Here is a 14,275-nt window from a genome sequence, read left to right as displayed (position 1 = left end):
AGCCCCCCATAACCTAGCTCTGCCGGTGCCCCCCAATCCCATCTGCAGCGCCCCATAACCCAGCCCTGGGCTCCCCAGGTCTGCTGGTGCCCCTCATTCCTGACTGCAGCCCCCCATAACCCAGCCCTGGCATCCTAGAGTTCTGACAGTTCCCCCCCATTTCCAACCACAGCCCCCCATAACCCAGCTGTGGGCTCCCCGCAGCTCTGCCAGTACCCCCCATCCCAACTGCAGACCCCCACAACCCAGCCCTGGTGTCCCCCAATCTCAACCCACAGCCCCCCATAACCCAGCCCTGTGTCCCCTAGCTCTGACAGTGCCCCCCCATCCCAACTGCAGACCCCCACAACCCAGCCCTGGTGTCCCCCAATCTCAACCCACAGCCCCCCATAACCCAGCCCTGGTGTCCCCCAATCTCAACCCACAGCCCCCCATAACGCAGCCCTGTGTCCCCTAGCTCTGCCAGTACCCCCCCCATCCCAACTGCAGACCCCGATAACCCAGCCCTGGTGTCCCCCAATCTCAGCCCACAGCCCCCCATAACCCAGCCCTGTGTCCCCTAGCTCTGCCAGTACCCCCCCATCCCAACTGCAGACCCCCATAACCCAGCCCTGGTGTCCCCCAATCTCAACCCACAGCCCCCCATAACCCAGCCCTGTCCCCTAGCTCTGACAGTGCTCCCCAATCCCAACTGCAGACCCCCATAACCTAGCCCCGTGTCCCCCAATCTCAACCCACAGCCCCCCATAACCCAGCCCTGTGTCCCCTAGCTCTGCCAGTACCCCCATCCCAACTGCAGACCCCCATAACCCAGCCCTCGTGTCCCCCAATCTCAACCCACAGCTCCCCATAACCCAGCCCTGTCCCCTAGCTCTGACAGTGCCCCCCATCCCAACTGCAGACCCCCATAACCCAGCCCTGGTGTCCCCCAATCTCAACCCACAGCCCCCCATAACCCAGCCCTGTCCCCTAGCTCTGACAGTGCCCCTCATCCCAACTGCAGACCCCCACAACCCAGCCCTGGTGTCCCCCAATCTCAACCCACAGCCCCCCATAATCCAGCCCTGTCCCCTAGCTCTGACAGTGCCCCCCCATCCCAACTGCAGACCCCCATAACCCAGCCCTCGTGTCCCCCAATCTCAACCCACAGCCCCCCATAACCCAGCCCTGTGTCCCCTAGCTCTGACAGTGCCTCCCCATCCCAACTGCAGACCCCCATAACCCAGCCCTGGTGTCCCCCAATCTCAACCCACAGCCCCCCATAACCCAGCTGTGGGCTCCCCGCAGCTCTGCCAGTACCCCCCATCCCAACTGCAGACCCCCATAACCCAGCCCTGTGTCCCCTAGCTCTGCCAGTACCCCCCCATCCCAACTGCAGACCCCCATAACCCAGCCCTCGTGTCCCCTAGCTCTGACAGTGCCCCCCATCCCAACTGCAGACCCCCATAACCCAGCCCTCGTGTCCCCTAGCTCTGACAATGCCCCCCATCCCAACTGCAGACCACCATAACCCAGCCCTGTGTCCCCCAATCTCAACCCACAGCCCCCCATAACCCAGCCCTGTGTCCCCTAGCTCTGCCAGTACCCCCCCATCCCAACTGCAGACCCCCATAACCCAGCCCTCGTGTCCCCTAGCTCTGACAGTGCCCCCCATCCCAACTGCAGACCCCCATAACCCAGCCCTGTGTCCCCCAATCTCAACCCACAGCCCCCCATAACCCAGCCCTGTGTCCCCTAGCTCTGACAGTGCCCCCCCATCCCAACTGCAGACCCCCATAACCCAGCCCTGCGTCCCCTAGCTCTGACAGTGCCCCCCCATCCCAACTGCAGACCTCCATAACCCAGCCCTGGTGTCCCCCAATCTCAACCCACAGCCCCCCATAACCCAGCCCTGTGTCCCGTAGCTCTGCCAGTACCCCCCCATCCCAACTGCAGACCCCCATAACCCAGCCCTGGTGTCCCCCAATCTCAACCCACAGCCCCCCATAACCCAGCCCTGTGTCCCCTAGCTCTGACAGTGCCCCCCCCATCCCAACTGCAGACCCCCAAAACCCAGCCCTGTGTCCCCTAGGTCTGACAGTGCCCCCCCATCCCAACTGCAGACCTCCATAACCCAGCCCTGGTGTCCCCCAATCTCAACCCACAGCCCCCCACAACCCAGCCCTGCGTCCCCTAGCTCTGACAGTGCCCCCCAATCCCAACTGCAGACCCCCACAACCCAGCCCTCGTGTTCCCCAATCTCAACCCACAGCCTCCCGCCCTGGGCTCAGATCCCCCTCCCCTCCCGTATCAGGGGAGCGAACCCAGGAGTCCTGGCTCCCCCCCGCCCTTCTGTTGCCGACCTATTTCTCTCTCGCTCTCTCCCATGCGCTCCGCCCCGCGCGGCTCCGGGCTGGGCTCAGAGTCCCCGGCGGATCCGGGCAGGCAGGAGCCGGAGCCGGAGCCGGAGCCGGGCTCCGGACATGGCCTGCTGCGCCGGAGGGCGGCGGTGACCGGACCCAGCCTCAGGTAAGGCGGGAGGAGGGGAGCCAGGACTCCTGGGTTCTCTCCCCGTCTCTGGGAGGGGGCTGGTGGTTACACGGGGGGGGGGACAGGTTGCAGTTGTCTCTGGGGGTAGCGGGTGGCAGCTCTAGGCACCTTCTGCTTGTAAGGGAACCAGCGGGTGAAGTTTGGCAAAGTTAGAAGGAGCTGAAGATTGGCCCCTAGCACTCAGGGTCGGGCACTGGGGAGCAGGGCGAGGGCTGGGCTGAAGCCAGGCTCTGTGGGGCGCTGTCCCCTGGCAGTCAGGGCCAGGCACTGGGGAGGCGCTGTGCTGTGGGGAGCGGGACGGGGGGCTGGGCGGGGGGCGTTCTCCCCTGGCCAGGGGCCGTGGGGAGCAGGGCAGGGGGCTGGGCGGGGGGCGTTCTCCCCTGGACAGGCGCTGTGGGGAGCAGGGCGGGGGGCGTTCTCCCTTGGCCAGGCGCTGTGGGGAGCAGGGCAGGGGGCTGGGCGGGGGGCGTTCTCCCCTGGCCAGGCGCTGTGGGGAGCAGGGCAGGGGGCTGGGCGGGGGGCGTTCTCCCCTGGCCAGGCGCTGTGGGGAGCAGGGCGGGGGGCTGGGCGGGGGGCGTTCTCCCCTGGCCAGGCGCTGTGGGGAGCAGGGCGGGGGGCGTTCTCCCTTGGCCAGGGGCCGTGGGGAGCAGGGCGGGGGGCAGGGTGGGGGGCGTTCTCCCCTGGACAGGCGCTGTGGGGAGCAGGGTGGGGGGCGTTCTCCCTTGGCCAGGGGCCGTGGGGAGCAGGGCAGGGGGCTGGGCGGGGGGCGTTCTCCCTTGGCCAGGGGCCGTGGGGAGCAGGGCAGGGGGCTGGGCGGGGGGCGTTCTCCCCTGGCCAGGCGCTGTGGGGAGCAGGGCGGGGGGCGTTCTCCCTTGGCCAGGGGCCGTGGGGAGCAGGGCAGGGGGCTGGGCGGGGGGCGTTCTCCCCTGGCCAGGCGCTGTGGGGGGCTGGGCGGGGGGCGTTCTCCCCTGGCTGGTCAGGGCCGAGTGGTGCTGGTGGGGGATTTGGGGGGGGGCTCCCCGATTTACTCAGTGACCCAAGCGGCTCGCACTTGCCAACAGGTGTTCTGAGCATTTTCAGTTCTCAGCCTCTCCCCGGACCCCTTTGCCCTGCTGTGTGTGTGTGTGTGTGTGAGAGTGTGTAGGTGCCCTCTGCTGGAGGGACCAGGTCCTGCACTGTGTTGGTGTGCGCAGCTGTAGTGTGGTGTTTCTGTTTGTGATGATTGTTGTGTGTTGCCTTGTGCACTATGTGTCCCAGCTGCGTTGTGTGTCTGTTCTGAGTGTATGGTTGCGGTGTTGTGTCTGAGCACTGGGTGCAGTCGTGGTGTTTGTGTGATTACGTGTGTTTCACAGGTAGTGTTGTGTGGTGTGGGTTTTTTCACATTGTGTGTGTCTGTGCATGGATGGGGTCTGTTGTATGTATTGCAGTGCGTGTGTGCATCTGTGTTGTGTGTGTCGCAGCATGTGTGTGGTTGTAATGTGTGTGTCACAGTATGTGTACATGGTTGTCTTTGCATGGTGCATGTGTCACAGCATGTGTGTGTGCGGTTGTTTTGTGTACATTGACGTGTGTGTACAGTTGTGATGCATTTGTGCTGTTGTGATGCATGTGTGCGGTTATGGTGTGTGTCTGTATGAAGTTGTGGGGTGTGTGTCAGTGAGTGTGCATGGGATGTGTGTACGGTTGTGTGGTGTGCATGGTGTGTGTGTGCGGTTGTGGTGCATGTGTGTGGTAGTGGTGCATGTGCCGCAGTGTGTGTGCAATTCTGATATGTGTGCAAGTATGGTTGTGGTGTGTGTGGTTGTGTGTGAAGTTGTGGGGTGTGTGCGATTGTGGGGTGTATGTGGCATATGTGTGTGGTCATGGTGTGTGTGTGCTGCGTATCTGCTGTTGTGTGGTGTGTGTCAGTATCTGTGCAGTTGTGGGGGGTGTTGCAATGTGTGTGCAGTTGTGGATGTGTGTCGGGTCTGTGTTGCAGTGTGTGTGTGTAGTTGTGGGGTCTGTGTCGCAATGTGTGTGGGGTGTCACAGTGTGTGTGGTTGTGGGGGGGTGTTGCAGTGTGTGTGCGGTTGTGGTGTGTGTGTGCGGTTGTAGGATGTGTGAGGGGTTGTATGTTGCAGTGTGTGTGTAGTTTTGGGGTGTGTGGGGTATGTGTCACAGTGTGTATGTGGTTGTGTGGTGCTTGTGTCAGTGTGTGCATGGTTGTGTGGTGTGTGTCTCAGTGTGTGTGCGCAGTTGTGTGGTTTGTGTATCACTGTGTGTGTGTAGTTGTGTGTGTGTGGTTCTGTGGTGCATTTCACAGTATGAGTGCAGTTGTGGGGTGTGTTGTAGTGTGTGTAGGGGGTGCGGTGTGTCTATCACAGTGTGTGTCTGGTTGTGGGCTGCATGTGTCACAGTATGTGCATGGTTGTGGGGTGTGTGTATTGCAGTGTGGGCGTGGATGTGGGACGTGTGTCAGTGTGTGTGCAGTTGTGTGGTGTGTGTGTGTGCGGTGCATGTGTCGCAGTGTGCGTGCGGTTGTGTAGTGCATGTGTGTCACAGTGTGCGTGCGGTTGTGCGCTGTGTTGCAATCTGTGTGCAGTTGTGTGGTGTGTGTGTGCAGTTGTGCACTGTGTGATGCAGTCTGTGTGTGGTTGTGCGGTGTGTGTGTCACAGTGTGCATGGTTGTGCGCTGTATGATGCAGTCTGTGTGCGATTGTGCGCTGTGTGATGCAGTCTGTGTGCGATTGTGCGCTGTGTGATGCAGTCTGTGTGTGGTTGTGTGGTGTGTGTCACCGTGTGCGTGCGGTTTTGTGGTGTGTGTCACAGTGTGCATGCGGTTGTGCACGGTGTGATGCAGTCTGCGTGTGGTGTGGTGTGTGTGTCACAGTGTGTGTGTGGTTGTGCGTGGTGTGATGCAGTCTGCGTGTGGTTGTGTGGTGTGTGTGTCAGTGTGTGTGCGGTTGTGTGTGGTTGTGCGGTGTGTGTGTCACAGTGTGCGTGCAGTCTGCATGTGGTTTTGCAGTGTGTGTCACAGTGTGTGTGCGGTTGTGCACTGTGTGATGCAGTCTGTGTGCGGTTGTGTGGTGCACATGTCGGTACCTGTCTGGGTTGCGGTTGTTGGTGCCCCTCCCCCCGCCAGGTTACACCAGTTTCCAGCTCCTGTTGCCTTCAAGCTGCTGTAGCCGGGTTGCCATGGCGACAGAGGGGGTTCTCGGGGTTACCGTGGCGATAGGAGGGTTCTGGGACCATCTGTCCGGTTGTCACTACTCAGTGCCCGGGGCGGGGGGGGTGTCCCTGCTTGCCCTGCCCCGCCCTGCTGGTGCCCCTCACTCCCGACCCGCAGCCCAGCGCTGGATCCCGCCCTTTGGGTCACTGGCTCTGCCAGCTGGGCCCGGCTTCGCCAGTGTCAGAACCCAGGAGGCAGCTGCTGCCCTGGGCTGGGAACTGGCTCTGGGCCGAGAGCGGGGTCTAGTGGTGAGAGCTGGGCGGGGGTTGGGAACAGGACTCCTGGGTTCTCTCCCTGGCTCTGGGAGGGGAGTGGGGCTGGTGGTGAGAGCTGGGTGGGGGCTGGGAACAGGACTCCTGGGTTCTCTCCCTGGCTCTGGGAGGGGAGTGGGGCTGGTGGTGAGAGCTGGGTGGGGGCTGGGAACAGGACTCCTGGGTTCTCTCCCTGGCTCTGGGAGGGGAGTGGGGCTGGTGGTGAGAGCTGGGTGGGGGCTGGGAGCCAGGACTCCTGGGTTCTCTCCCTGGCTCTGGGAGGGGAGTGGGGCTGGTGGTGAGAGCTGGGTGGGGGCTGGGAGCCAGGACTCCTGGGTTCTCTCCCTGGCTCTGGGAGGGGAGTGCGGCTGGTGGTGGAGCTGGGTGGGGGCTGGGAACAGGACTCCTGGGTTCTCTCCCCAGCTCTGGGAGGGGGAATCCCAAGTCTCTGCCGGGAGGTGATGGCAGCCTGGTTCTAACTGGGCATGCGGGGAAATTCGAGGGGAGCCGAGGTTCCGAATCCCACGGCCCCATCCCTGACCCTGGCCAGGTCCCATAAGGAGCCTTCTCTGTCATGTGACTTCCAGCCCCTGGATGGAGGGTCTGACTGGCTCAGTGGGGGTCCCCAGGCTGCAGGGAAAGGTGGGGGACTCGCGGGGGGGGCACCGGGCTGCAGGGGGCAGGTGGAGGGCTCGGGGGGGGGGACCAGGCTGCAGGGGGCAGGGGGGGAGCTCAAGAGGGGCACCAGGCTGCAGGGAGAGGTGGGGGGTTCAGAGGGGGCACTGGGCTGCAGGGGGCAGGTGGGGGCTCAAGTGAGGGGCACCAGGCTGCAGGGGGCAGGTGGGTGTCTCAGTGGGGGGCACCAGGCTGCAGGGACAGGTGGGGGTCTCAGGGGGGGCACCAGGCTGCAGGGACAGGTGGGGGTCTCAGCGGGGAGCACCAGGTTGCAGGGGGCAGGTGGGGGGTTCGGGGGGGCACCAGGCTGCAGGGGGCAGGTGGGGGTCTCAGGGGGGCACCAGGCTGCAGGGACAGGTGGGGGGCTCAGCGGGGGGCACCAGGCTGCAGGGACAGGTGGGGGGCTCAGCGGGGGGCACCAGGCTGCAGGGGGCAGATGAGGGGCTCAGTGGGGGGCACCAGGCTGCAGGGACAGGTGGAGGGTTCGGGGGGGCACCAGGTTGCAGGGGGCAGGTGGGGGTCTCAGCGGGGGGCACCAGGCTGCAGGGGGCAGGTGGGGGTCTCAGCGGGGGGCACCAGGCTGCAGGGGGCAGGTGGGGGTCTCAGTGGGCGGCACCAGGCTGCAGGGGGCAGGTGGGGGTCTCAGTGGGCGGCACCAGGCTGCAGGGACAGGTGGGGGTCTCAGCGGGGGGCACCAGGCTGCAGGGGGCAGGTGGGGGGTTCGGGGGGGCACCAGGTTGCAGGGGGCAGGTGGGGGTCTCAGCGGGGGGCACCAGGCTGCAGGGACAGGTGGGGGGCTCAGCGGGGGGCACCAGGCTGCAGGGACAGGTGGGGGGCTCAGCGGGGGGCACCAGGCTGCAGGGGGCAGGTGGGGGGCTCAGCGGGGGACACCAGGCTGCAGGGACAGGTGGGGGGCTCAGCGGGGGGCACCAGGCTGCAGGGGGCAGGTGGGGGGTTCGGGGGGGCACCAGGTTGCAGGGGGCAGGTGGGGGTCTCAGCAGGGGGCACCAGGCTGCAGGGACAGTTGGGGGTCTCAGCGGGGGGCACCAGGCTGCAGGGGGCAGGTGGGGGTCTCAGCGGGGGGCACCAGGCTGCAAGGACAGGTGGACAGGGCTGCCCAGAGGATTCCGGGGGCCTGGGGCCATCGGCGGCAGGCGGCTCCGGTGGGCCTCCCGCAGGCCCCGCGGCTCCGGTGGAGCATCCGCAGACACGCCAGCGGGAGGTCCACCGGAGCCGCGGGACCAGCGGACCCTCCACAGCCATGCCTGCGGGAGGCCCACCGGGGGGCACCAGGCTGCAGGGGGCAGGGAGGGGGGCACCGTGGGGCAGGCAGAGTCTGTCTCACTCCCCCGACTCCCGCCAGGATGCCTTGGGGGTGTCTCCGGCTGCGGGAGGAGAAAAGCTACAGCTCCGTGGGCGACATCACGGACAAGTACGAGATCGGGGAGCTGCTGAGCACGTGAGTATCGGAGGGGGCTGCTCCCCACAGCCCGGCCCACAAAGACTCCTCCTCCCACAGCGACCGGCTCCCTGGCTTGCTCACGTGCCTCAGTTTCCCTGTCTGCCAGGCGGAGGAGGGAAGGGGATAATTTGACCAGACTCCAAGGGAGCCCCTCCCAGGACATCCGGCGCTGGGACGACCGGGGTGGAGGTGGGGAAAAGGGGCAGGGTGGGGCCCCTCAGTTCTCCCGGTTGGTGGGGAACCCGGGGGAGGGGGCATGAAACCCTTGGCTGGGGACAGGGATGGGTGTGAGGACGGAGCTAGGCCCTGGCGTCGCCCATCGGGGGGGCGCGTGGCTGCCCTAGCCACCCCCTCAGCCTTCCCCTCCATTTGTGGGTTGATCCGGTTCTGTCCCGGAGTAGGGACGAGTCCAACTGGGCCAGGCTATGCTGTGCAGAACGCTGGCCAGGATGGGGAAACTGAGGCACACACTGTGCTGGGAAGGGTAGTCCCAGTAATTCACGGTGGTGGAAGGATGCTGTGGGGCTATTGGGGAGTTACAAAGGGGGTGGGATGTGGGGTAGCTGGGGGGGTGATCCATGGGGGGAGGGTGACGTCTTCCCCCCCCCCGCCAGGAAGGAGTTCTGTGAGCTGTGCCTGGCCCGCGAGCGCCGGACCGACCGGCTCGTTGTCTGCAAGCGGTTCCGGAAGAAGGATGGCAGGAAAGTTCGCCAGGCCGCCCGGAACGAGATCCTCATCCTGAAGATGTAGGTACTGGAGCCGGACCCCCCCTCGCAGCCAGGCCAGGAGTGCTGGCAAAGGGGGGGGCTGTTGGCCCGAGACTCGACGGGCCCTGAGAGCCTTCAGCATCCAGCTCCCGAGTCCCCTTCCTCCAGTCACCCTCCCCTCTTGCACCCGCTGGGCAACACAACAACATACAGGGGGAAACTGAGGCAGGCTTGGCCTTCAGAAAATCCTCACATGGTTGCACATTTCTGGCCTTGCTGCATCTCTCTGTCGCCCTCCCACCCCCTGACCCCTGGCACTGTTTCCCTCTGCTCAGCAGCTCAGGGGGGTCCTTGCCCCGCTGCCCTGCCAAGGGGCGATGAGGTGGGGGTGTCCTGGCACCTGGGGTTCCTGTTGTGAATGACTCTGGCCTCTGGCCAGTCCCTCTCCTTTGTGCTCAGTGCACTGTGGAGGGAAACTGAGGCAGGTCTGGGCATCCTGACGCTTGCCAGAATTGCCATGTGGGAGTCAGGATGCCTCTTTCATCAACAGCCCATGTGTATCTGCTGTGCTAGGGGGGTATCGCTCTGCAGCGGGAGGGGGGGCAGGAAGGAAGCTGTGCCAATTGCTTGCCCCCCAATTCCTCCCCCCCAGGGTGAGTCACCCCAACATCCTCCAGCTGATCGACACCTTTGAGACACGCAGGGAATTTTACATCATCCAGGAGCTGTGAGTGCCAGGGCCTGGTGGGGTGGGAGGAGATCTCGGGGCAGGGAATGAGGGGGTCCCATGGTTGGGGGGGATGCCAGGGTTTGGGGCGGATTGGCTGGGGGATGATCCCACCCTGGGAGCAGAAGGGAGTGGGGGAGTGAGGGGATATGTGTTGGGGGACTCCCGAGGCTGAGAGCAGGGGGGAGGGGAGGGGACCCCAGGGCTGGGAGCAGGGGGGAGGGGAGGGGACCCCAGGGCCGGGAACATGGCGCTCCAGGCTCAGGGGGGGCTCGGGGGTGCCCCAGGGCTGAGCCAGCCGGTGCCGCCCCCCACAGGGCGACAGGCGGGGACGTGTTCGACTGGATTTTAGACCTGGGCTGCTACACGGAGCGAGATGCCAGCAGCCTGATCCGGCAGGTGCTCGAGGCCCTGGCCTATCTGCACAGCCTGCACATCGTGCACCGCAACCTCAAGGTCAGGGACCCAGGCATCCGGGCTGCCCCCATCCCCACTCTACCCACCAGGCCCCAGTGCTCTCCCAGAGCTGGGGAGAGAACCCAGGCGTCCTGGCTCCCAGCCCCCCTGCTCTAACCACTAGACCCCACTCTCCTCCCAGAGCTGAGAAGGAACCCAGGAGTCCTGGCTCCCAGGCCCCCAGGTTTCAGCGAGACTCGCTGGCTGGTTTCTTTAGCTCACGTCCCCTCACTGTGGCCACTTCTGTGTTGTGCAGGTGGTCTTAGGGGTGGGGGCAGGCTGAGATGGGGGAAACGGGTGGAGTGGTGTGGGGCAGGCTGGTAGGAAGGGAGGGGAGTGTGGGGCCAGGAAGGGAGGGGGCAGTGTGGGGCTGGTGGGGTGGGGGTGCTGTGGGGCTGGCACTGTGGGTCTGGTGGGAGAGTGGGTGGTGTGGGGCTGGCACTGTGGGGCAGGCTGGTGGGAAGGGCAGGGGCAGTGTGGGGCTGGCATTGTGGGGCTGGCGGGGGAGGGGGTGGTGTGGGGCTGGTGCTGAGGGGCTGGTGGGGGGGGTCTGATGCCCGACGTGCCCCCCAGCTGGAGAACCTGGTCTATCACACCCAGCAAAGCCGCGCCAAGGTCGTGCTCCGGGATTTCTACCTGTCGCGCTTTGAGAACGGAGCCATCACTGAGCCCTGCGGGACACCCGAGTACCTGGGTATGTGCCCCCCGAGTACCTGGGTATGTGCCCCCCCCATCCCCCTGAGTACCTGGGTATGCCCAAAGACAAGTACCTGGGTATGCCTCCCCATCTCTCCGAGTACCTGGGTATGGCCAAAGACGAGTACCTGGGCACGCCCCCTCCATCCCCCCGAGTACCTGGGCATGCCCTCCGAGTACCTGGGTATGTCCCCCCCCGTACCTGGGTACAGCGCCCCATCCCCCCGAGTACCTGGGTATGCCCAAAGACGAGTACCTGGGTATGCCCCCCCATCCCTCCGAGTACCTGGGTATGCCCAAAGATGACTACCTGGGTACAGCGCCCCATCCCTCCGAGTACCTGGATATGCCCCCCCCGTACCTGGGCATGCCCTCCCCAAGTACTTGGGTATGTCCCCCCCCCCGTACCTGGGTACAGCGCCCCATCCCTCCGAGTACCTGGGTATGCCCAAAGACAAGTACCTGGGTACGCCCCCCCATCTCTCTGAGTACCTAGGTATGTCCCTCCCCCAAGTACCTGGGCACGTCCCCCCCCGAGTACCTGGGTATGTCTCCCCCCCCGAGTACCTGGGTACGGCCTCATATCTCCCCGAGTACCTGGGTATGTCCCCCCCAGTACCTGGGTATGACCCCTTCACTCCAAATACCTGGGTACAAACTCCTGCCCCTCCACTGAGCCCCTAAGTATGGGACCCTCCCCTGAGGACCCGCCCCCTTCCCCCACCCTGAGTACCACTGCCCCACCCCCCCTTTGTCCTCACCCCGTTATATCTGGGGGTCTCACCTCGTCTCTGTCTGCCCCCAGCCCCCGAGGTCATCGCCCGCCAGCGCTATGGCCGCCCCGTGGACTGCTGGGCCGTGGGGGTCATTCTCTTCATCCTGTGAGTGGGGGCGGGGGACCCCGGGGGGTCGGGAGGCAATGAGGCTGGGGGGGTCGGATCTGGGGTCGCAGCTAGGGGTCAGGAGGGTGGCATTAGACTGTCCTGAGGGGGCGTGTCTGGGCCCCGCGACCCCCCTGACTGCCCCTACCCCCACAGGCTGTCGGGGAACCCCCCGTTCTATGCCGACGCGGAGCAGGCGTCCGGCCGGGGGCAGGATCGGCAGCTTTTCCGTCAGATCCTAGCCGGGGAATACAGCTTCGACCCCCCCTACTGGGACGAGATCTCCCCCGCCGGTGAGCCCCCCATGCCCCACAACCCCCCACTGCCCCGACCCCCCTACTGGGACGAGATCTCCCCCGCCGGTCAGCCCCCTGTGCCCCACAGCCCCCCACTGCTCCGACCCCCCTACTGGGACGAGATCTCCCCCACCGGTCAGCCCCCCGTGCCCCACAGCCCCCCACTGCCCCGACCCCCCTACTGGGACGAGATCTCCCCCACCGGTCAGCCCCCCGTGCCCCACAGCCCCCCACTGCCCCGACCCCCCCTACTGGGATGAGATCTCCCCCACCGGTCAGCCCCCCGTGCCCCACAGCCCCCTACAACCCCCCACTGCTCCGACCCCCCTACTGGGATGAGATCTCCCCTGCCAGTGAGTCCCCTTGTGCCCCACAGCCCCCCAGAGCCTCTCATGGCCCCCACAGCGCTGACCCGCCCTGCTGGGACAAGCTGTCTCCCGCTGATGAGACACTCCCCAACCCTGCCATCCCCCAACTCCCTAGAGCCTGCCTCACTCGTCTCCCCCCATGTCCCTGCCACTCTGGGATGGGGGGGGCCTTCACCCCTGACTGACCCTCCCCCCCATTGCAGCCAAGAAGCTGGTGTCGCAGCTGCTGGAGGTGGATCAGGACCAGAGGATCACGGCGCAGGAGGCCCTGGGACACGTCTGGTATGGGGGGGGCGGCTGGGGGGCAGGGCAGCGGAGTGGGGGAAGGGCATTGTGGGAGAATGGGGGAGTACGGGAGGGGCAGGGTGTGGGGGTGGGTCAGAGTGAGTGAGCGGGTAAGGGGCAGGTTAGCATGGGGCAGTATGGAGGTTGATGGGGGGGTCACTCACTCTTAGTTGGGGGGCAGGAAGGTACATGGGGCCGTCTGGCCAGGCTGGGGGGTGGCTCTCTGCTCCAGGGCCTTCCCCTGACACCCCCAACCTGCTCCTCAGTGCCCAGGCTAATGGCTACCAATGTTTCATTCCCCGTCCCATGGCTGGGTCTTCCTGTGCCCCCCACCCCCATGATCACTCATGTCCCCCCCTCTCCCCCACACATCCTTCCAATCTCCCCTCCCCCCATCTCACCTGCATCCACCACTCCAACCCGGCCCCCGTGCTGGATCCTCCCCCTCCCCCTGGACACCCCTCAACACCGGCCCCCCAGGATCGCGGGCAACGTGGCTTTGGAAAAGAACCTCAAGGAGGGGGTCTGTGCCCAGATCGAGAAGAATTTTGCCAAAGCCAAATGGCGGGTGAGTTTCCCCAGGGGCATTGGAGGGCGCCATGGGGTGGGGGCTGGGCAGGGGGCGCTCTCCCTTGGCAGACAGGGCTGAGCCCTGGGGGGTGCTGTGGGGTGGGGTCTGCCCAGAGGGTGCTCTCCCCTGGCAGGCAGAGCCGAGGCCAGGGGGTGCCATGCTGCAGGGAGTGGGGTGGGGGGGCACTGTGGGGGGACAGTGGGGGGACTATTGTGGGGCTCTCTGACCCGCTCCTCTCTCCCCACAGAAGGCCATTCGAGTCACCACCTTCATGCAACGGCTTCGCGCCCTGGAGCCTGGTGCCCACCCCCCTGCATCGCTCCCCGAGGTGACGATGGAGGAGCCCTGCCCCACAGAACCCCCCACCACAGAGCGACCGAGGGAGCCAGTGGGGCCAATGGAAGAAAAGACACAATAACCCCTTTGTACAGCTCTGTGCACCCTGATCGGACCCAGTGCCCCCTAGAGGGGAAAGGCCTCGGGGCCCATTCCCAACCTGGCTCTGTCCCCACCCCTGCCCCCAGCTCAGGACCAGCCCATGGGACTGGGATGTGCATGTCCATCCATCCAGGCCAGCTGCATGTTTTATGAAGATGCTATTTTAATACAGAAATCCCAGGCTGCCCCCCCCCCTTGTCCCTCCCGCATCTACAGGGAGCCTGGAAATAACAAAATAAACAGAGATTCTGTCTCTGGCAGCTTTTACAGTCACTTCTTCCTCTGTTGGCCCTCCAAGGGAGGTAGGGTGGGAGTGAAGGATCTAACTGCTAGATCCCACTCCCCTCCTGGTGCCGAGAATAGAACCCAGGAGTCCTGGTTCCCAGCCCCGCTCTGCTCTGTGCCACCAGACCCCCCTCTCCTCCCAGAGCCAGGGTGAACCCAGGAGTCCGGGCTCCCAGCCCCCCAGTCTAACCCAATAGACCCCACTCGCCTGCCAGAGCTGGGGAGAGAAGCCAGGAGTCCTGGCTCCCAGCCCCCCCTCCTCTAACCACCAGACCTCACTCACCTCCCAGAGCCAGGGATAAAACCGAAGGAAATTCCATGCAAAAAATGTTTGTTAAAAGATGACAACTGAGGCAGCCAAGCAAAGTCTGAGGGGTTCAAAGACCCCAGGATTAATGGCAGCAGAAGCAGCACTCCTGGTAAATTCGCTCCAGGTGCCC

The 14,275-nt window shown here is 65.0% G+C and overlaps 1 protein-coding gene across 1 annotated transcript; it reads left to right on the top strand.

Annotated features, from left to right (window-relative positions):
• The first annotated feature begins 2,277 nt into the window (after nt 1-2,277).
• LOC127036850 (caM kinase-like vesicle-associated protein) lies at nt 2,278-14,029 on the top strand. Its single transcript, XM_050928109.1, has 11 exons — nt 2,278-2,508; nt 8,027-8,122; nt 8,740-8,871; nt 9,485-9,559; nt 9,877-10,015; nt 10,589-10,709; nt 11,517-11,592; nt 11,749-11,885; nt 12,460-12,538; nt 13,022-13,109; nt 13,360-14,029. The coding sequence occupies exons 1-11, from the start codon at nt 2,366-2,368 to the stop codon at nt 13,528-13,530; spliced, it is 1,257 nt and encodes a 418-aa protein (XP_050784066.1). The 5' UTR covers nt 2,278-2,365; the 3' UTR covers nt 13,531-14,029.
• Nucleotides 14,030-14,275: the final 246 nt, after the last annotated feature.

Source organism: Gopherus flavomarginatus, chromosome 18, assembly GCF_025201925.1.
Source record: "Gopherus flavomarginatus isolate rGopFla2 chromosome 18, rGopFla2.mat.asm, whole genome shotgun sequence".
Lineage (NCBI taxonomy): Eukaryota > Metazoa > Chordata > Testudines > Testudinidae > Gopherus > Gopherus flavomarginatus.
Note: the sequence above shows the minus strand (reverse complement) of the source record. Positions and strands in the feature narration are given on the sequence as shown.